This window comes from Spinacia oleracea, chromosome 5 (genome assembly GCF_020520425.1).
Source record: "Spinacia oleracea cultivar Varoflay chromosome 5, BTI_SOV_V1, whole genome shotgun sequence".
NCBI classification, from domain to species: Eukaryota; Viridiplantae; Streptophyta; class Magnoliopsida; order Caryophyllales; family Amaranthaceae; genus Spinacia; species Spinacia oleracea.
This window is the reverse complement of record NC_079491.1, coordinates 35,674,584-35,696,837: the sequence shown is the minus strand read 5'-3', so window position 1 is coordinate 35,696,837 and position 22,254 is coordinate 35,674,584. Positions and strand designations below refer to the sequence as shown.

General features: G+C 39.1%; 3 protein-coding genes across 3 annotated transcripts; 2 read left to right on the top strand and 1 right to left on the bottom strand.

Moving 5' to 3' along the window:
- Positions 1 to 7,123: 7,123 nt before the first annotated feature.
- Positions 7,124 to 8,050, bottom strand: LOC110799161 (uncharacterized). Its single transcript, XM_022004374.2, has one exon. The coding sequence runs from the start codon at positions 8,048 to 8,050 to the stop codon at positions 7,124 to 7,126; it is 927 nt and encodes a 308-aa protein (XP_021860066.2).
- Positions 8,051 to 17,263: 9,213 nt separating this feature from the next.
- LOC130461428 (translation initiation factor IF3-1, mitochondrial) lies at positions 17,264 to 19,296 on the top strand. The gene is made up of 5 exons (XM_056829529.1): positions 17,264 to 17,283; positions 17,473 to 18,567; positions 18,643 to 18,773; positions 18,891 to 19,222; positions 19,288 to 19,296. Exons 2-5 carry the CDS (start codon positions 17,474 to 17,476, stop codon positions 19,294 to 19,296), a joined length of 1,566 nt encoding a protein of 521 aa, XP_056685507.1. The 5' UTR covers positions 17,264 to 17,283; position 17,473.
- LOC130461982 (uncharacterized) lies at positions 19,291 to 21,167 on the top strand. Its single transcript, XM_056830305.1, has 3 exons — positions 19,291 to 19,657; positions 19,761 to 20,109; positions 20,234 to 21,167. Exons 1-3 carry the CDS (start codon positions 19,298 to 19,300, stop codon positions 20,890 to 20,892), a joined length of 1,368 nt encoding a protein of 455 aa, XP_056686283.1. The 5' UTR covers positions 19,291 to 19,297; the 3' UTR covers positions 20,893 to 21,167.
- The last annotated feature ends 1,087 nt before the right edge of the window (positions 21,168 to 22,254 follow it).

Below are 22,254 nucleotides of genomic sequence, written 5' to 3'. Positions count from 1 at the left end.
GAACAGTCGTTCCATCTTCAGGTATTTTCGTTATAGACTGTATACTTGCTAATTCAACTTCTTGGGTATTAGATACAGGTTGTGGCTCACACTTATGTTCCAATCCACGGGGACTAAGAAGAAGTAGAAAGTTAAGCAAGGGTGAAGTCGACCTACGAGTGGGAAATGGAGCACGGATTGCTGCATTAACTGTAGGAACTTACTATTTGTCGTTGCCCTCCGGGCTAGTTTTGGAACTGGAAGAATGTTTCCATGTTCCAAGTCTTACTAAAAACATCATTTCAGTTTCTTGCTTAGATGCTAAGGGATTTTCCTTTTTAATAAAAGACAATAGTTGTTCGTTTTATTTTAAAGAGATGTTTTATGGATCTGCTAGATTAGTCAATGGACTTTATTTATTAGATCACGACAAACAAGTATATAACATAAATACCAAAAAGGCCAAAAAGGATGGTTCAGATCTCACCTATCTGTGGCATTGTCGATTAGGCCATATAAACGCTTAGAAAGACTTCAAAAGGAAGGAATTCTAGAACCATTTGACTTAGAGGATTATGGTAAATGCGAATCATGTTTACTTGGCAAAATGACAAAGCAACCTTTCTCTAAAGTTGGAGAAAGAGCAAATGAACTATTGGGTTTAATCCATACAGATGTATGTGGACCAATGAGTACAAATGCTAGAGGTGGTTTCAGCTACTTTATCACTTTCACTGATGACTTCAGTAGGTATGGTTATGTCTACCTAATGAAGCATAAGTCTGAATCCTTTGACAAATTCAAGGAATTTCAGAGTGAAGTAGAGAATCAATTAGGCAAGAAGATTAAGGCACTGCGGTCTGATAGAGGCGGTGAATATCTGAGCTATGAATTTGATGACCATCTGAAAGAATGTGGAATTCTATCAGAATTGACTCCTCCTGGAACACCACAATGGAACGGTGTGTCGGAACGGAGGAACAGAACCTTGCTAGACATGGTCAGGTCAATGATGGGTCAGGCCGAACTTCCATTAGAATTTTGGGGACATGCACTAAATACAGCTGCACTCACTATAAATAGAGCTCCGTCTAAAGCTGTCGAAAAGACTCCATACGAATTATGGTTTGGAAAGCCTCCAAATGTGTCTTTTCTTAAGATTTGGGGATGTGAAGTATACGTCAAACGATTAATTTCAGACAAACTTCATCCAAAATCTGACAAAAGTATCCTTGTGGGCTATCCAAAGGAAACAAAGGGGTATTACTTCTACAATACATCTGAGAACAAGGTGTTTGTTGCTCGAGATGGTGTCTTTTTGGAGAAAGATCACATTTCCAAACTGACAAGTGGGAGAAAAGTAGACCTCGAAGAAATTCGAGTCAAACAACAAACTCTAGAGAATGCTCAAGATGACATTCAGGATGAAACTCAGAGATCTTTAGAAGAATCTGGTGAGAATCATGGTCAATCTAGAAATGTTACCCCGCGTAGATCGCAAAGATATAGATCTCAACCGGAAAGGTACTTAGGTATTTTGACGAACGAGAGCTATGACGTTCTATTACTTGAAAGTGATGAACCTGCGACTTACAAAGAAGCTATGACGAGCCCTAGCTCCAAGCAATGGCAAGAAGCCATGCAATCTGAATTAGACTCCATGTCTGAAAACCAAGTATGGGATTTGGTCGATTTGCCAGATGGCTACCAAGCCATTGGAAGCAAATGGGTTTTCAAACTGAAAAAGGACAAGGATGGGAAACTTGAAGTTTTCAAAGCTAGATTGGTTACAAAAGGTTACAGGCAAGTCCACGGTGCGGACTACGATGAAACCTTTTCACCAGTTGCAATGCTAAAGTCTATTCGGATAATGTTAGCAATCGCTGCATATTACGATTACGAAATATGGCAGATGGATGTCAAAACTGCTTTCTTAAACGGCGTTTTAACAGAAACTGTGTTTATGACACAGCCTGAAGGTTTTGAGGATCCAAAGAATGCTAAAAAGGTATGCAAGCTAAAGAAATCAATCTACGGATTGAAGCAGGCATCCAGGAGCTGGAATATACGTTTTGATGAAGCAGTCAAGGACTTTGGTTTCATCAAGAACGCGGACGAATCTTGTGTATACAAGAAGGTCAGTGGGAGCAAAATTGCTTTCCTAGTATTATATGTCGACGACATATTGCTTATCGGAAATGACATTCCTATGTTGAATTCTGTCAAGATTTGGCTTGGGAAATGTTTTTCGATGAAGGATCTAGGAGAAGCACAGTACATATTGGGCATCAAGATTTACAGAGATAGATCTAAAAGGATGATTGGACTTAGTCAAAGCACTTATATCAATAAGGTGCTTGATAGGTTCAAGATGGCGGACTCCAAGCGAGGCTACCTACCCATGTCTCATGGAATGACTCTAAGCAAGACTCAGTGCCCAAAAACACTTGATGAGCGTAGACGAATGAATGGGATTCCATATGCATCATTGATTGGTTCAATAATGTATGCTATGATATGTACACGCCCGGATGTTGCGTACGCACTCAGTGCTACGAGCAGATACTAGTCAGACCCAGGAGAGGCGCATTGGACTGCTGCCAAGAACATTCTGAAGTACCTGAAAAGGCACAAAGATGACTTCCTGGTCTATGGTGGAGATGATGAATTAATTGTTAAAGGCTATACGGACGCAAGTTTCCAAACCGACAAAGATGATTTCAGATCACAGTCTGGGTTTGTCTTCTGCCTCAACGGAGGAGCAGTAAGCTGGAAAAGTGCTAAGCAAAGCACCATTGCGGATTCTACAACTGAAGCGGAGTACATTGCTGCACATGAAGAAGCAAAGGAAGCTATATGGCTAAGGAAGTTCATAGGTGAACTTGGTGTAGTCCCCTCCATTAAAGGACCAATAGCCCTGTATTGTGACAATAACGGAGCTATTGCACAGGCAAAAGAGCCTAGACACCACCAGAGAGTCAAGCATGTACTTCGTAGATTTCACCTTCTACGAGAGTTCGTTGAAAGAAAAGAAGTCGAGATAAGCAAAATTGGAACTGATGACAACATATCAGATCCATTAACTAAACCTCTGCCGCAGGCGAAGCACAACTCGCACACTGCAGCTATGGGAATCAAGCATATTGGAGAATGACTTTGATGTCTCTGTTTAATGTTTTAAAGTTTTAGAGTTTAAATCTTTGTAAAACATTATTGGTTAATCATTCACAATAAATGAAAAGAATTCATTTTTCCATTTAATTTGTGGTTTATTAAATGATGAGTCCCTTCAATTTGACGATATATTCAAGATAGACTGTCAGGACCAGTCCTGTGACTAAGAAATGTCTATCAAGTGAACTTGAATGTCAAAGTTTGAAAATGGTCCCTAGTCGGAGTTTTCTATAAAATTGGACGCATAGAAAACGTTAGACGACTAGAATGCAAGATGACTAGTAGTTCTGTTTCTTGAACTATGTGGACATGGCAATGTCATAATCATTTGCATAGATACTTACTTTGGGAAGACTAGTATCGGACAAGACCTATGAAACTTTACTGTAAGAGATGAAAGTCTGTCATAAGTAAATTTCATTAAATTATTAGACACTAAATCCTCAATACCTGAGTGATTTGAGATTACTTGTTTGAGAACTGGTTGCTTTGACGTTGACCAACCGTCGCACCGTAAAAGGAGGCTATAAAGGCAACGCTCAGGTAATCACCTATCAAACGAAGTCTAATCTCAAGATCGCAAGATTGGGATTGTCCTCCCATAAATCGGGATGAGATGCTTAAAAGTTGTACAAGGCCACTCGGAGAGCTAGAAACTGTGAAATGCATGGCCGTGCTCGGATGAATCATAGGCTATGATTATCTGTTTATTTGATCAGTTGAACTCTGAAACCGAGGAACACCTCTGGACATAATAAGGATGACAACTCTTACCTTATGTTCAAGAGCAAGCATCGAGCGACAAAGGAATTAGGAAATGCACACTTGTCCCTAAGGATAAGTGGGAGACTGAAGGAAATAATGCCCTTGGTCCAAGTATGCATTCTATGTTAAGTCTAATAAATGCGGTTCAGTATTAATTAACAAGTTAATAATTCAGTGAGATCAAGTGAGCTGAATGCCTAGCTAGAGGCCGCTTCAGTTCAAGTGGAATTAATAATATTAATCCACAGCTTACTCTTGACTGAACCCGTAGGGTCACACAAATAGTACGTAAACGGATCAAGTATTTAATGGCATTAGATACTCCATCTATGGATATTCGGAATCGACGGATCTTGGTTTCAGTGGGAGCTGAGATCGTCACAGGCAAGAAATGAATACTCCGGAAACGATGATATTGCTGGAAACAGAAATATGGATCGTATCGGAAATATAAATATTATCCAAGTCGTAGATGTTGCCGGAAACGGAAACATGGTACGTATCGGAAAATATTATCGGAAATGGAAATATTACCAGAATCGGAAATATTGCCGGAAACGGAAATATTGTCAGAATCGGAAATATTATCGGAATCGGAAAATAATTCCGGAAACGGAAATATTAAATATTTGTTCGAAACGGAAATTGATTCCGGAATCGGAAATATTAAATATTGTTCGTATCGGAAATGAATTCCGGAACCGGGAATTTAATCGGAAGCGTATCGTACGAATTAGCATCGGACGAGGCCTGCCGGACGAAGGCCCAGCACGAAGTCGGGCCATCGCCCAGCAAGCCAAACGCGCGCCCAGCCAAGGCAGCGCCCAGGCCCACCGCAAGGCAGGCCCACCGCGCGCCTAAGGCCATGGGCCTCGCTGCGTGGGCTGCTGCTCGCACGCACGCATGGGCGGCCCTCGTGGCTGCCGTATGTGTGTGTGAGTTTGTGTTCATGCACGATTCCTAAAACTATTAGAATTAGTATATGATTAAATTCCTATTCCTAAAAGGATAAATTAATTAATTAGAGTTCTTATAGGATTCTAAGTTTAATTAATTCGTATCCTACTAGGATTCCAATTCCCTTTCCATAACTCTATAAATACGTGCCTAGGGTCACATATTTTCAGAGATTAATTCAAGTATTCAAAGTGAGTTTTAAGAGAAAAATTCAGCCACATTCCTTGCTCAATAGTGCCGAAAATTCTAGTACCTTAAAGGCGATTCTAGTTGGTCAATCTTAAGGCGGATCCGGACGTGCTGTGGACTATCTACGGAGGGACGACACTTGGAATCCTAAAGACTTGTTCTTGTTCGGTTCGGGCGCAGCTAGGGAAGGCACGCAACAAAGAGTATGCATCTAAATTATGCTATATGATTATGTGTAAATAATATGTATTCCTGGCTTAATGGTTGTTTCCGCATGATTTATGTATTGTCATATGTATCATAACCTAACACAGGGGTGGCCTATTCTGCCCACAACTCCCACGTGAGTCCAAAGAAGAGGGAAGGGTAGGTGTGATTGCTGAATCCATGGAATATGGGCTTGGCCCACGAGTTGGACTGACCACAGAGGATGGGCTGGACCGAGAAGGAGGATCCATGGAATCAGCCATAGGAGAGGTCAGCGTGGGCTGGGCCACGGCTGGCGGGATAAGGGGAACACGAACTAGGGGTGGGGGTGTGTGCTCATTTGCAGAACCCAAAAAAGAATAATCCCCGGCATTAGGTGTGTAATTTGGTGAATTTGGGAAGTGGGTTTCATCAAAAACTACATGACGGGATATTATAACTTTCTTAGTTGAAATATCAAGGCAACGATAACCACGGTGGGAGGGTGGATACCCAAGAAAGATACACGGAGAAGACCGTGGACTCAACTTATGGGGTGCAGTTGCGGAATGGTTTGGATAACAAAGACACCCGAAGACACGAAGGTGATCGTACGTGGGAGCTTTGTGGTAGAGCAAGTGCACGGGAGTGAGATTGGCAAGAAGCCGAGTGGGGCGGATATTTAATAAATATGTGGCCATGTGAAGGGATTCAACCCAAAAGGAGGGAGGGAGAGATGCATGAAAGAGAAGGGAACGACTTATATTATTAATCGTTCGTATCATGCGTTCGGCTTTGCCATTTTGAGGAGACGTATGAGGACAAGAATGACGCCAAATCATGCCATGAGCATGAGAAAACGACGTGAACTGGTGATTATCATACTCACGTCCATTGTCACACTGTAAAGCCTTAATAGAAACCCCAAATTGTGTTCTAACATATGTATGGAAGCGAACAAACGTGGGAAACACGCCCGACTTAGATTTAAGAGGGAAAATCCACAGGAAATGAGAATAATTATCTAGAAATAACAAGTAAAAGCGAAATCCAGTATGACTATTAAGAGGACATGTGAACAAGTCGGTGTGAATAATATCAAACGGAACACAAGTTCTAGAATTTGAAACTGAAAAAGGAAGCCGGCAATGTTTGCCTAATTGGCAGCCATGACAAACAATGAGGTTATTCCTCTTATTACATTGAATAAATTTCCGATTTCTAAGAAAACTAAGAACTTGATCTCCCGGGTGACAAACGATTGTGCCAGACATCGGAAGAGAGAGCAGCAAAAGAAGATGGTGAAGAAGAATTAGAATTCTGAAGGAGAGGATAAAGATGACCCACACTATTGCACCTCGTCACAATTTTCCCCGTCCGTAGGTCCTTCACAGAAAAACCAAAAGGGTCAAATTCAACAGAGACAAAATTATCGGTAGTGAATTGACGAACGGAAACAAGATTCTTAATGATATTGGGAGCATATAGAATATTTTTGAGAGAGAGACGGAAAATTTTTAGGTAAGAATTTTGTGCCAGAACCCCTAACTGGTATTTTTGTGCCATCACCAACCATAATATGAGAATTTAAATTACGCCAATTGACAATAGATGGAGTAATACCTGAACCATTCATGAGATGAGATGTAGCACCCGTATCCATATACCAATTCGGGTCCGGAGGTTGCATCGACATTGCATTGAAAAAGGCAGGGAGGTCAGTAGGCTGGAACGAAGAACCAGGAATCAAGAATGCCCCATTGGGCTGTTGGGCGTGCTGTTGGGGTCGTGGTCCAGGGCCCAATACCCCTTGTTGCTGAGTAGCATTTGGTCTCCATGCCTGGGCATGAAATGGAAAAGGTGGGCAAGCCCACTACTGGGCCCACCAATTGGCCCACTGATTTGGGAACATGGGCTGCTGCAGCCCCTGCTGTTGTTGTTGTCCACGGTTCCCACCTGAGTTCGAACCCCCCGAGTTACCACCTCCACCCTTCTTCTTGTTCTTGTAATTGTTTCTCCCACCCCCTGACTTGCCGCCGCCACCACGTCCCCCACCACCACCGTTACCAGTCGCCGGTTGTTGAGACCCGGTTGGGGCGTTGCTGTGAGACGGAGCGCCGACCAGAAGAGCCGTGGACGAGGAGTCATCGTCCTTTTCATTGAGACGACCAAGGCGGTCAAGGTCCAAGGTGGAACATGCTTCATCAAACGAGGGCAGGGGAGTGGTTTGCCGAATGATGGTGGCAATAGTACGAAACTCGGGGTCCACCTTGCCGACCAGCTGGAGAACGAGTCGCTCCTCCGAAACAGGGTGTTCGAGGGCGGCTAGTTGGTCTGCAACACTCTTGAGAGCCTGACAATACTCATCAAGAGAAGGGTAATTGCTCATTCGAATATTACCAAATTGATTTTCCAGTAAAACGACTCGTGTACCTCGGTTGTCTTGGAAAATCTTACGCAACCGATTCCATATCTCCAAAGCAGTAGCATTCTCATCCAAAACCTTGAGCAATAGGTCCTTGGAAATCGTGCCATACAGCCACTGAAGAACCGCATCAAGTCGTTCCCACAAATCGCCATCAACATCCTTAGGTCTCTTAATCTTAGGGTCTATGTGATCCAATACCATGTACACCTTCGCCGTATTACGAAACAATGTCGCCCAAGGGGTATATTGCACGTTGTCGACGTCAATAACAAGAGTGATTAGGGCCTTGACATTTGTGGCATTAAGAGCCGGGTGATAAGCATGAACAATTGCGGTGGAGGGAGGAAGCACCGAATCATCATCACCAGCCATGGAAAATGAGAAGAAGAAGAAAAGAAGAAGGTAGAAGAGAAAGACAGCGGAAGTAGAAAATTAGGCCTAGGGTTTAGCCTGATACCATGTAAACTTGGATTAATTCTCCCTTAGGAGGCTATGCATTGATTACGAATATATATATATCACTACTACAAAAATGTCCAAAGAGATCTCTAAAAACAGATCCCTTAGAGTAGTTAACGGGTCTCTTTGATTAAAAGGACCTCATATAAAAAATAACAGGTCTCTTATGCTAACATAGACCCACTTACTAGACAATGAAAGATAAAAAAGAGACCCGTTGACATTAATGAGAGGTCTTTGGTGTCGGGGGGGTCCACTGAGGGAAAAAGAAGAGACCCGTTATCTCTGTAACGGGTCTGTTCCTAATTCAATTAAAATTAATACGCAAGACAGAACTTGGAATCAAAACCCCTAAATCTTCCTTCCTTCCTTGTACCAGCGAAAACCAAGCCCCCTCCCCCATTTTTAGATCTAATCAAATTCGCAATGAATTCTATCATTCCCAAATTCGCATCCCTTTTCCCTCAATCAAAAACCCACAAATATATCTTTCTACAGCTCACCAATTTCTTCAGCTCATCGGAGTTGAATAACAAACCCTAATTTCCGAAATTTGAATTTTTGTTTTTGAGCTTCAATTGTTTCAAATGCCAATGTCTTCATTGAAAGATGTATCAGCGTTGAAGGTTTTGTATGGGGAGTCAAGTCGCATAGCTCAAATAGAAGCTAACATAACAAGGGATGAATCGCAAGCTAAAAGAAAAGTTTAAGAAATTTTTGGTAACGAATCTGTAAATCTATTTATCTCTCTTTACATTTTCAGTTGTTTTGGTGATTTGGTGTTTTACTTTTAATTGAATTTCGTTTTTTTGATTTGGTGTTGTACTTTTAGTTGAATGTTAGAGTAATTGCAATGTTTTTCTGTGAAAATTACCCTGCACTTTGGAAATATTTCTTCCACAAATTTGTATGATTTCTGTGAATTTTTTGAATATTAGATTTTTCTAACAAATTTGGTACTACAGGTCTTGTTTCTCTTCCTCTAAATCCTTTGAAAACTGTAAATTATTATGTAGAGGGGTTGAGGTTTTATCAGGAGTCTTGAAAATTAAATCTTACCCTTGATTTATTTCGTGAATGATATTGATATTATAGATGTTCTTTAGAAGGTGCTTTGATTATCTGAATAGATATGATAGGTTGTGATTGTAACTTTTGACATATCAAGTTGACAGGACACTAGTCTATCTTCACTAACCATCTAAACTGGTTGTCTGTAGAAATTAACTCTAGCTTATTTAAGTTGTTAACTTGATTTTCTAATTTCCTGATGATTAGAGTGCTTGGTTGCTCGACCTGGATAGATGATGTTGGGTTTTCCTATGGTCATTGCAGATTGTGCCGTAAGCAAAACTTCTGCTAACATTCTCAACTTTGAGCCTTTTTTAAACTTGGTAAACTTAGTAACATATTGTCATATTGTTGTATGTCTTAAATTCTGGTATATATGGCGGAATTTACTCGGAAAGATCTTCGAGGAGGGCAAATTCGACGTCGTAACTAATGTATAGTCTATAAGCAACTTCTTGTGCATATATTGTCTTGTGAACTTGAGATAAGACATTTTAATTAAGATAATCATGGGCAGAACTAGGCTATTGAGTCCTTTTTTTTTTTTGTCGAACATGTTGCTCCAAAAAGAGGGATCTACCTACATCTCACAAATATTCATCATATTTGAGATCAAGCAATGTGTGGTTGTTGAGAACTAAGTAGAGTGAACCTTTTATTTCTCACTTAATTTCTTTCATGTACAAAGTAGTTTTGCTGATTCTTTAGAAGCTCAAGTCTTTGTTTCTTGCCTTTCATAATTCTGTCAAAATTTAATTGGACCAGATAACATATTGTTTTATTTTGAGGCATCGACTGTTGGTATTTTGTCTATGCAGATTTCCGTTTAGGTAAGAGTAAAGTTCTTATTTGAATAGCTTAACAGAGATAAATAAGGATCTATCCTTCAAAAATTGAGTTTAACACCATCATAGGATAAAAAAAGTGTATGTTTGAATTTCTGTTGTGAGAGTCTTGCATATAAAACAACCCCTTCCACGAGATATTAGGTTAGTTGAAGTAAATGTTTATCTTTTAGGTCTATCACTATGAGAATTCAGCTCAGGATACCTGGTTGTGTCACTATGCATGGTAAGCGGTTGATTCGCTGAGCTTGTGTAGTCTTAGATCCGTGTAACAGAAGTACTTCTAGTCCTTATTCGTTTGCCTTTTTTGACTGGACCATTGTTTCTCCTGGTGATGTTGTGGGTTGCGTGGGTTGCTTGGGTTGAAAGATGATGTTGCCTTTAGTTCTCAGATCTAGAAAGTAAACCAATTAGAGAAGTTTCACTAGATTTTTTTTTGGTGGGGGAGGTGGTGGCTTTGTAACTGGAGTGTGATCAACATAACTCTAAACCATGAATCAGGAAGTGAGCATCTGTTGTATATTAGAGGTCCTCTGAGAAGTTATGATTGTCAAGGCGTAGAAAGTGTATGAGTTGATCCGTAGTCAAATTACAATTTATGTGCATCCTTGAGAAATATTTTCAAATTAGGTTAAACACCCTGGTTGGATGACCAAATTGTCAGAAGACTTGGATCAGGTGCAATGTGAAAGGGGGCACATAATATAGTAGGAGTTTGATTAAATGCCATTTCTGGTTATTATTGGACCATGCAAGACAATACCTATATTCCTGATTACTAATCTATTTTGTCGTGGAATTCATTTGTTTAATAACAACTATAAACTTTTGTTTATGCAGAGTCCATGCGAGCATGCCTACTGTCTTGATTGCGCGAGGAGTGATTCTATTTGCTATCTGTAAGTGCTTATAGCTTTTGAAATTCTGGCTGGGATTTTTCCTTTTAGATATATGGCGTATTCCATAAATGGTTACTACTAAATGATGTTTCATAGTTTATGAAAGCAGTTCAATACGTCCAAACGGGGCTTGTAGTTTTCAATTAACCTTTGGTATGATGTTGATGAACTGTCCTAAGCCCTTAATCGTAAGATTGAGTGAAATTGGTTACATAAAGCATGGGCAACAATTACCTTATAGGCTTATAGCTATCTTAAGCCCTGATGCGGATACCATCCCCATATAGTATGTTAATATTTATTTTATGCTAATGCCAGTTATGAATGTGAAGAGTTGCTGCATTCTTCAACTCTTTAGCGGCTTATACAGTAGGTGGTAATAAATGGTAGTAATGCTAATATATTTATGTCATTCACTAAATCACGAAAATAGTTCTACAATCTTGTGCTTATCAGCTTGTCTTGTTCTGCTTTTATAACTGGAGTTTCTTCATGTTGTTCTTCACAACTTTGGCTTGTGAATTAGTGATCTTATGCTTTATGTTTATGACTTGTAAAGTTGTGATCCTTGGACTCTCTCTCACTTGCTTTAGTTGTCTTGTAGTTATTTCTTCGAGCTCCCGGTGCCTACTCCGCAAACTAATATTGATGAATTCAAGAGCGTGATTGTGGATTAGATACGAATGTTGGAGCATGTTACGTTAGAATCATGCTTTGGGTGATCTTTCAAGACACAACTTAGGAAAAATATAGGTGGTAGTATGAAATGGCTTAATGCCATTTAATGTTCCAGCAAAACTTAATTGCATATGTATTTAGTTCTAAATTTTTGTTGTTAAGCATTGTATATGATACTAATATTATGATAATTTTGTTTTTGACGTTTTTCTTTTGGTGTTTATGCTACAGTTTTTTTTTTTTATTTAAAATATAGCTGAAAAGAGACCCGTCATCTATAATAATATGTCTCTCCTTTTTCATAATAAAAAAATGTTAAAATGTCAAAGAGACCCCCTGTCTTCAATATTAGGTCTGAACTTTTTAACAAAGAGACCCCATTTCTTTAACAATGGGTCTCCTCTATTTTTCAAAGAGACCTCATTTCTCTAATGGTGGGTCTCTTCCGCTATTAAATTATTTTTTGAGTCACTAGGAAAACAGACCCCCTTTCTCTAATAAAGGGTATTTTCTTTCTTAATAAGAGATCCCCTCTAATGAGGGGGTCTCTTTATCAAAGAGACATGTGAGATAGAGACCTGTCCAGAGAAGGTCTCTTTGGCATATTTGAAAGGGTCTCTTTGCCAATTTTTGTAGTAGTGTATATAGTGTTTACAAAGTCAACTAGGGTTACATATACTATAAATACAATGCTATATATGGTACAATAATATTCACATATTATTGTGTCTAACAGTTAGCTTCCTTATCAACATGTTGGTTGGTCTATGATGGATTTTCCATATTGGGTTGTAAAACTGGATTGACAAGTTTATCTGTATTATAACATTCCTGGTATTGGGAAGCGTCAACTTACAAAGGAGACTTTGCAGAAATTTTCAACTTTTCCTTTTATTTTATGCCCTGTATATAAAGTGTAATGTGATCGAGCTACATGAAATGAAGCTGCTAAACAAAAATATCCGAAAAAATAATAAATAAATAAAAAATCATTTGCGTCACAGATTAGCTAAAACAGCGACACAAATTTCTTTTTTTAACTAATAAAAGAAATTATTTGCGTCGCAGATCAACTAAAACTGCGGAGCAAATCACTTTTCAGGATGTTAAAAAAAGTCATTTACGTCTCTGTTTTAGTTAATCTGCTACGCAAATGACTTTTCAGTATGTTAAAAAAAAAATTGCGTCACAGATTAGCTAAAACAGCGACACAAATGACTTTTTTTAACTAATAAAAGAAGTCATTTGCGTCGCAGTTTAGCTAAAACTGCAGCGCAAATCACTTTTCAGGATGTTAAAAAAAGTCATTTGCGCCGCTGTTTTAGCTAATCAGCGACGCAAATGACTTTTCAGCATGTTAAAAAAATTCATTGAGGCACAAGACTCAGACTTGGTTAGCGCTCTGCCCACTCGATAACTCGGGTTTATGTCAATTAAACGGGTCTCATCTCTCTCCAAACCTAACGTGATAGTTTCCCAGGATTCTGCACGCACCTCTCCTAACTGGACAAAAGTAGGGCAGTGCCCAAAAACTTCGCTCTGATCGCTTAAGCTCAAAACCTCTTCGTGAGCGGTTCAAATTCCAATTTGGTTGATCTTTCCCAATCATTCTGGCCGGAACTTGTACACTCAGAATAAATGAGTGAAATTCTTAGCTATTCTCACCTAGGTCCCCGGCTTTGGTTGCTTGGCCGGGGTAGAAGTGGTAGTAATTGCGAATTCCGACGCTAAGCGCGCTGCATTCCCTGTCCAAGTCGTATGCGGTGAGAGTCGCGCACCGCAAGTTTAGCTAAACTGCGAAGCAAATGGCTCTTATTTGCATGGCACAATGTGCGACGCAAATGGGCTTAAATGACCGACGCAAATGAAGAGTTTTCTACTGGTGATACGACTAATATCTCAACGCTTTTACAAGTCGAGAAATTTTATAGACATAAACAACGTTGTGAAATAACGCGAATCGTCACGCTGACAGTCTTCCACAACGCCGAGGCTAAACTGTCGAGATATCACGCCTTTGGTAGTAGCACAAATAGCCAGGATTGCTTATACTTGACATATAAGTGTATGATTACTGAACTCAACCAAAAGCTTAAGCTGATGGTTGAAGCCCTAAGATTAGTTTTATACTCTATCAATTACAAGTACGTTCTGGGACATACGACTTGAAACCAATACAAACAAACAAAGCTTCTTATTTGTCTAGTAGAAGTAATTGATAAGCTCTTAACCAACAATGTCTCCCACGAAACATGAGATGATAGACAATTTCATCTCATGTAAAATAATGAAGTTACGATAAAGCGGATGATCTGACTGGGATTTGGATAATTTTGTGGTCAAATTTGATGATCTTTGGCACAGTAATGTACAGAACACCATTCTTGAAGACGGCAGTTATCTCTTCTTTCCATGAATTAGAAGGCAATTGAACCGTAGTTTGGTAGGGGCTAATTACCTTCTTCCCATAGGCATTAATTCCACCTTCTCCTTTGATGACAAGCATGTTATCCACAACATCCACTTGTATGTTTTCCGCAGCTGTCCCTGGCATGTCGAACCACATCCTGATCTCAAATTCGTCCTCACTAGTGTTCCAGGGTGTCCGTACAGCAAATAACTTCAAACTATTAATTACGCAGATTCATGTACGGAGTACGTTCCCCTTATCACTCCCCCACTCTCAAAGTGTCTAGCCTGCTAATCCGGGCAGGTTGACCAGACCCGATAGAGCTATTCATCTTACCTTGCAAAAAAAAAGAAAAAATGTACGGGAGTACGATTTATGTATCATACGTACTACTCCCCCGTCTCTTTTTGTTCTTTACGTTTTCATTTTGGGTGTTTCAAAATGTTCTTTACATTTCCTTTTATATTATCACATAAATGATTTAATATTCTATCAAAATTTGTACCTAATTATTACATTAACAAATTAAATCAATTGAGTCATTTAATCCCTCACACTTTTCCATAAAAACATTAACTTTTTCTCATTTTCCCAATATCAGAATTTTGATAAGAGGGAAAACATTATAAATAAAAGTAATTTTCCTCGTTTATAGGAAAAACTTAGAAAAATCTCAATACACATTAATTAGTTATTAAAACGCTTGAAAAATATTAAACGTAAAAAACAAAAAGAGAAGGAGAGAGTATCATGTTGTAGTAGTATGTAACAAGGAAAAAATAGTTATAAAAATGGGATAGTCCGTATTTAAATTTACCGTATGGAGAAGTTTCAAGAAGGGCAACTTTTTTGTTGAAAGGTGCACCTGTCACAGGATGGACAGAGTCAATTGGCTGCCCACCAGCTTGTTGTGCTCGTACCACCAAAAATGACCTTGAATTAGGTTTCTTTAAAGGTCTAACCAAGACCACAGAAGGTGGTGGGATTAACCCATTAATAGGTAATGGGCTGGTAAAGGCCTTGTTCGACAAAGCCGAGCATGTCATCACCATGCCCTTGCTTGCCATTGATTGTTATTAATACTCAGTAGAATCAATTTACGAATTATTGTAATATTTCTCTAGTTCATTCTACGTTATTTACACATACATTGATTACAGTTTATTTATAGAGGTGTTTTGTTACCATAGCTTCTTTACTTTTCTTAATTGTGTTGTGTACATATTACTCTTTTTTATAGTACAAGTTTCATTCCCAAATAGATGCTCAATCTTATTATAGAGATCAAAGTAATAAAAGATGCATATGAATTGTAGTTTGTCGATCAAGTCCTATGTTTTTATTTACGTTGGATTTGTTTTATTCTGTTTTGTGTCCTTTTACTAGAATATGTGACGTGGCTTCCTTGCTTTGCTTTGCTTTGGTTTGTAGTAAGACATCATTTGCATCATTAAAAAAAACAAGCTTCATTATTACTAACTAGTTTTTGGCCCGTTCGACGAACGGGCTGGTTATATGTTGGTCGGGTAATGGAATTTAGAAGTTATGTTGTTCTTAAGTGGGTGTTAGAAGGTGTTTAAATCAAATGACAATAATTAAAACTTTAACATATCAAGTCTTGTCTTTTTAATCATTACATTTTTTTCTTATGTTCATCTTCCCTGAAAAAATAGATCCGCTTTAAATCACTTATTACCACCAATAACATATCATTTGTACAAAGACCAAACAAATTTGCAACTCCTACAGTTTACGACTATACTCATGTAATCCAATTAAGGGAAAGACTTAACAAAGTCTAACTATTAAACTATACAGACAAAACTTTTCTTATAGGAGAACTAAAACTAATTGTAAGTTCCCCTAACAACAAAAAATATACATATAAAACCCACCTAAAAGTATCAAAATGTCGATGACAATTTGCCCACATTTAATCATTTGCATGGAAACCATACATTATAAGATTATCCTTCTCTGCAAAATGAATTGCAACTAATTAAGCAAGAAAAATAAACAACATACTTCCAACGTGCTTAAGAAAAATCAAGAACAACGTGCTTAGAGAGAAGATAGGGGGAGGGGGGGAGGTGGTATTACGGCTTGAATTGCATGCATGAAAATAAACAATAGAAATGTTGAATTAAAGCACCCTATAATCTCCTACCGTTTCAAAATGGATCAGTCAAAAAGTCTAGTAGTGAGGTTAAATTTTGAATTAATGCTACAGGAGAAGGGGAGAAGATTCGGGGATTGAATTAAATTGACATTGAAAATAATTAAGGTTGGAGAGTTAATGGGAAGGTGAAGAATGGGGAAGATGAAGTAGGGGACGGTAGTTTAGGCATCAAGTTGAGTATCAATCCTAATTTTTGGTAGTCCCTCCGTCCCGTTTTTGTAGTCCTGATTCTATTATAAGCGTCCCAAAATTATAATCATGTTTCTATTTCTGGCCATTGAGTTTTCCACTTTCTCGTGTACTATATTAAATAAAAATGCACTGAAATCCAACACAACTTCTCCATGTACTATATTCCAAATCCATGTATTATATTTCACTTTCTCATACAAATCAATTATCAATGTACTATATTCTAAATTTCCGTGTACTATATTACACTTTTCTTAAAACCCGTGTTTTTAGTTAAGTAATACTATAAATATGGGATGGATGCAGTACAACTCTAGTAAATTAAAGAGACGAGGATTAGTAGTATAATATGTAATAACTAATGACGATAAAGTAGAATAATGAATGACCATTATTTTTTCGGTTTTTTCATGAAATGCCCCCGAGGTTTTAAAAAACGCACCAAATACCCTCGCCTGTTTCGATTCACATAATATACCCCTATTTATCCGTACTGTTCATGACATGCACCTGTCAGCTAACGCCGTTAGTCTGCCGTTAGTGGTGTTTTACTTATTTGCCCTTAATTTTGGTTTAGCGCCATTGACTTCCTTCACTTTCACAGAAAGACCAAAAAAAAAAAACCGTTCACATTTTTCTCTTTCTCTCTCCTCTCCCCTGTTCTTCTTCAAGCTCTAATCCTACTCAAACCCTAGAAATTCTGGGTAGATCTTCAATATTTTTGTGAATTTTGCTGCGCACCTTAAAGGCGAGTTCGTGGGTTGTGATTTTGCTTCAATCGCGACAAAAAAGGGAGAAACTTGAGGCGATTTCCAGCTGAGTTAGTGTTGAAGAGGAAACGGGAATTTACAAGTTGGTTAGTCTACTTCCAGGTAATAATCTCTTCTCCTCTGTTTAATTTTGCTGGTAAACTTGTTTTTTTTTCACAAAATCGATTAGGGTTAGGGTTTGTGAAATTGTCAGTTTTTTTTAAAAAATTGCGCAAATTTCTTGTTGGTTATTGGTCAATTGTGGTTGTTGGAATGAAAATTGATGTTAGTTTCATTATTTTTTCCCTTTAGGATGAGTGCTATTTGGTTGTTACTACGTTATGGGTCACATAGTTTTGATATTAGAGTGGGAGACATGGAAAAATATCGTTTGTTGAAGTTGTTTCTTGATATCTTTGAGGAATCAGTTAAGCAAGATGTTTTTTTGCCTAGTACCTTTAGCTTGTATGTTGAGGGTCCTTGTGGTAAGGTTGAATTGAATGATGATAAGACTTTAAGGCTTCTGTGGGGATGGAATTGGGGTAAAGACACTGCTGAAATTTGGGTTGAGGGAACAGATAAACCAGGATTGGTGTTTAGGAATGCTGTTGCAACAATTGAGAATCATAGAAAGGAAAAAGAGAGACAACTTAAGGAGAGACAAGAGGAACTGTTGAGGGCTCAAAGAGAGGAGGAAGAGGCAATGAGGAAACAACAGGAAAGGGAGGACATTTTGAGGGAAATACAGGAACAAATGGAGTACACTGTGGCTATGGAGGTCCCTGTTGTTGATTGTGAGGACATGAAGGTTGAGTATGTGAGAGTCATTAGCAAAGATGATGCTGATGAGGTGTTTCCAGGTTGCTCTCAACCACAACAAACACAAGAATCCCCAAAGAAACAACCCACCCCACCCAAACACACAAATCATGTTGCTTCTAAGTCAAAAGGCAAGGATAAGCCTGCTTCTAAGAAACTAACCCCCAAAAGGAGGGCATCAGCTAAACAACCCACCCCACAGAAAAAACCCACCCCACCTAAACAACCCACCAAACAACCTACACCACCACCCCCACCACCCCCACCACAGAAAGAACCCACCCAACCAAAACAACAACAACACACACCACCACCAGAACATCCCACCTCTCCACCACAACAACAACAACACACACCACCACCAGAACATCCCACCTCTCCACCACAACATCACACCCCTCCACCACCACCACAAAATCCCACTCCACCACAGAACAACCAAACTGATGAGCCTAACAATCAAGCACCACCTGATCAAGCTCAGCCAGTGAAAAAGAAGGGGGGCAGAGCTAGACCTGAGGGGTTTAGGGTTAACAAAGTCACTGCTAAGAAGGCTGGAACTTGGGTTTCCAAGGGAAAGGGAAAAGGGTGAAAGGGTACAGGAAGGTCTAAGACACCAGGGATTTTTGCTGATGTTGGTGAGATATGTTCAGAAGAGGAGAGTGAGGATTCTGATTATGAGGAATCAGATTCTGAACAAGAGGATGTTCTGAATGATTGGATTGATTCTGATGTTGATGATGAGGTGATTCCTGATGATATTCCTGATTTGGGGTTTGAGGATTGTCTAAATGGTTCCTCAAAGATGGATAAGGCCTATAAAAATGGCAAAATATGGACTGATTAACCATATGGGTCCATTAAGTTAGAACCCTGGTTGATCTTTCATGATAAGGCCACATTTCTTGAAGTGTTGAGAAGTTACTGCATACAGGAGGGGTTTGGGCTTAGTGTTGAGAGGGCTGACAATAGGAGGTACACAGCAGTGTGTGCAGTGGAGTCATGTGACTGGAGGATACATGCCAGTAGGTTGTTTGACAATGTTAGCTGGGCCATTAAGGTGATCAGTGGGTCCCACAGAACTTGTGGGAGGCTTGAGGAGAATCCAGTGGTGACCTCTGAGTGGTTGTGTAAGCATATGTTGGGGGAAATAGAGGCAAATCCAGAGATTCCAGTGGAGACATTGAGGAGGTATGCACAGGAGAAGTTTCAGTTGAGGGTGAAAAAGAGGCTATTGTACAAGGTCAGGAGTATGGCAAAGGGAAAGCTGCATGGTGGTTGGGCTGAAGCATATGAGTTGTTGTCTAGATATGCTGAGATGATTAAGCAAACAAACCCAGGGAGTCATGCACTTATAACATGGGGGGCCAGTAGTGGGGATGTGAACCCAAAATTCAGAGCTTGCTTCTTCTCATTTGCTGCACAAGTCAGGGGGTTTCTAAGGGGTTGTAGGCCCATAATTGGAATAGATGGGGCTCATTTAAGTGGTTTCTACAAGGGCATTCTACTGACAGCAGTTGGCATAGATGGGAACAATGAAATTTTTGTTCTTGCCTATGGGATAGTAGACACTGAGAGTTGTGACAGTTGGACCTACTTCATGAGATGTTTGAGGCAAATGTTTGAGCAGGAGGGTTGCAACAGAGATGATTGGACCTTCATCAGTGATAGGATGAAGGTATGTGTACTGATCTGATATTTACTCTTTTCTGATCTTTACTTTTTCTTATGTTTATGTTTCTATATTAATGAACCTGTTTTTGTTGTTTGCTGATGTGTAGGGTGTTGAGTTGGCAGTTAGAGAAACTTTTCCTAGAGCAACTAGGAGAGTTTGCTGCCAACACCTATACATGAATTGTAAGAACAATGGCTTCAGTGGATCTGCATTCCACAAGCTCTTTTGGATAGCTGCTAATGCATACAATGAGTATGTGTTTGGTAAGACCATGGAAAAGATCAGTGAGTACAATGCAAATGCCACTGCATACTTGAACAGCTGCATTGAGCAGTGGTCTAGGCATAAGTTTGACTCTACTGTTTGTTGTGATCACAACACAACAAACTTTGTGGAGTCATTCAATGCATGCACAAAGCCCTTCAGAGACATGCCTGTCTTCTCATTATTGGAAGGTATAACTCTTCTAATCATATTCATGCATAATATTACCCCTGAACTTGTTGTTTGTTGTTTAATCATATTCATGCATAATATACCCCTGAACTTGTTGTTTGTTGTTTAATGTCTGGTGTACAGCAATCAGAAGTTGGTGTATGCAGAGGGTGGGGGCTAGATTTGACAAGGCAGTTGACATGGAGGAAGGTCAGCTCACTGCATATGCATTGAAAGAGTTAGAGGAGAGGACAGCTGAGTCCAGGTTATGTTATGCCACAGCATGTGGAGGGGGTGAATTTGAGGTTAGGGATGGACATGTCAACTTCCCAATTAGGCTTGCAACAAGAAGTTGTGCCTGTGGGAAGTGGCAGATCTGTGGAATCCCCTGCAAGCATGCACTGAGGGTCATATATGACCAAAGGATTAACCCCCATGATTTCATATCCCCATGGTTCAAGGCTGCTGCATACAAGCTAACCTATGCAGAACATATTCATCCTATGGCAGATCCATCTCAGTGGCCTGACTTTGGCCTTCCTTCCATTCAGCCTCCAACCATCAAAAGACCATCTGGCAGACCTGCTAAGAAGAGAAAGAGAGGGGCAAATGAATCAAAGAAAGGGAAGAGGAACACAAATGTGAAATGTGGAAAGTGTAGAGAGTTTGGTCACAACTCAAGAACATGCAAGAGTGGAGGAACAAGTGCCACTGGACCAAGCACTTCAAAGAGTGGTGCAGCAGGAGCAAGTACATCAAATGGGGGACCAAACACAAGGAAGAGGTCAAAGGCAGCTGCATAGTCACCTCAGTTGGCTATATTTTGTGAATTGTAGTGCACAAAGCTAAACTAACTTAGTCAAATCAGTTTAGTCAGAATCAGTTTAGTTAGAATCAGTTTTTGGAAACAGTTGTGCAGAGATCATTTTTTGGAAACAGTGAAATGCTTAGAACACCTCTTTTTGTGCAGTTCAGTGGTGTTTGTCCACTTAAAGTTCAGTTTATGTAAAGCTTATTTGCTTGAACAAGTATTTATGGAACAAAGTCTCTTTATTTCATGAAATTTGTTACAACTTTACTTCATTGCTATCCAAATCAGAAATGCAAACATTAATACACCAATTTTTATTGCAAAATTGATTTGCTGTTTCTGTTGTTTGATCTTCTTCTTCAATAGCTTCAACTCTTCATGCATTCCCCTGCTCTGTTCTTGCATTCCCCAGCTTTGTTCTTGCATTCCCCTGTTTTCATCATCTCTGTTTCCCTTGCTCTGAACTTCATCACTTGTGTGCTCAAGAAAACCTTTGCACCATTTGAAATTATCACAAGGATCACACTTGTAGTAAAGCTTTTGCGGATTTTTTGCCGTTTCCGAGCTCCTAATTGCAAATCTTCTCCCGCAATAGCAATTTTTATTAGAAACTCTAATGTATGCTAAATTTGGGATGGAAGAAGATTCGGTTTTTGAATGAGAGCTCATGGCTAATTTGGAGAGGGGAAAGTATGCAAGTGAGGTGAACACTAGTAGCATTTATAGGCAGCAAGAACATAACGGCTATATTTTGCTTCCTAGGTTTAAAAACTAGCCGTTAAATTCAAATTCCTGCAATTTGGGTATCTAGTGCAACTTAATTTTAAAATAGGTGTATATTATGCATTAAGTTTATAAAAAGGGGTATACTGTGAATTATAAACACGACTTAACGGAGGACTAACGGAAGGTCAGTTAAGGGGTATTTGGTGCAAACTTGGAAAAAAATAGGGGTATATTATGTGAATCGAAACAGGCGAGGGTATTTGGTGCGTTTTTTAAAACCTCAGGGGCATTTCATGAAAAAACCGTTATTTTTTTTATAACAAAAAGTAAATAGAAAGATTAATAAGATTGAGACATGTGTCAACAAAATAGTATTGCTTATGTGTCATTGAAATGGTGATGGTTATGCTTTTTAAATACTAGGTATTGATTACCCATCTTATCGTATACTACATCTGTTTCAAAATTATCTTTATACTTTTCGTTTTAGTCCTTTTCATAATTTTTTACACTTTGCTTTATTCTATTTTTGGAAATAAAAATTTATTATCTTTTCTTCTTACCCCACAACATTTATAACTTTCCACTCACTTTCTGTTGCTTTATTCATATTTTTTTTTTACACCCA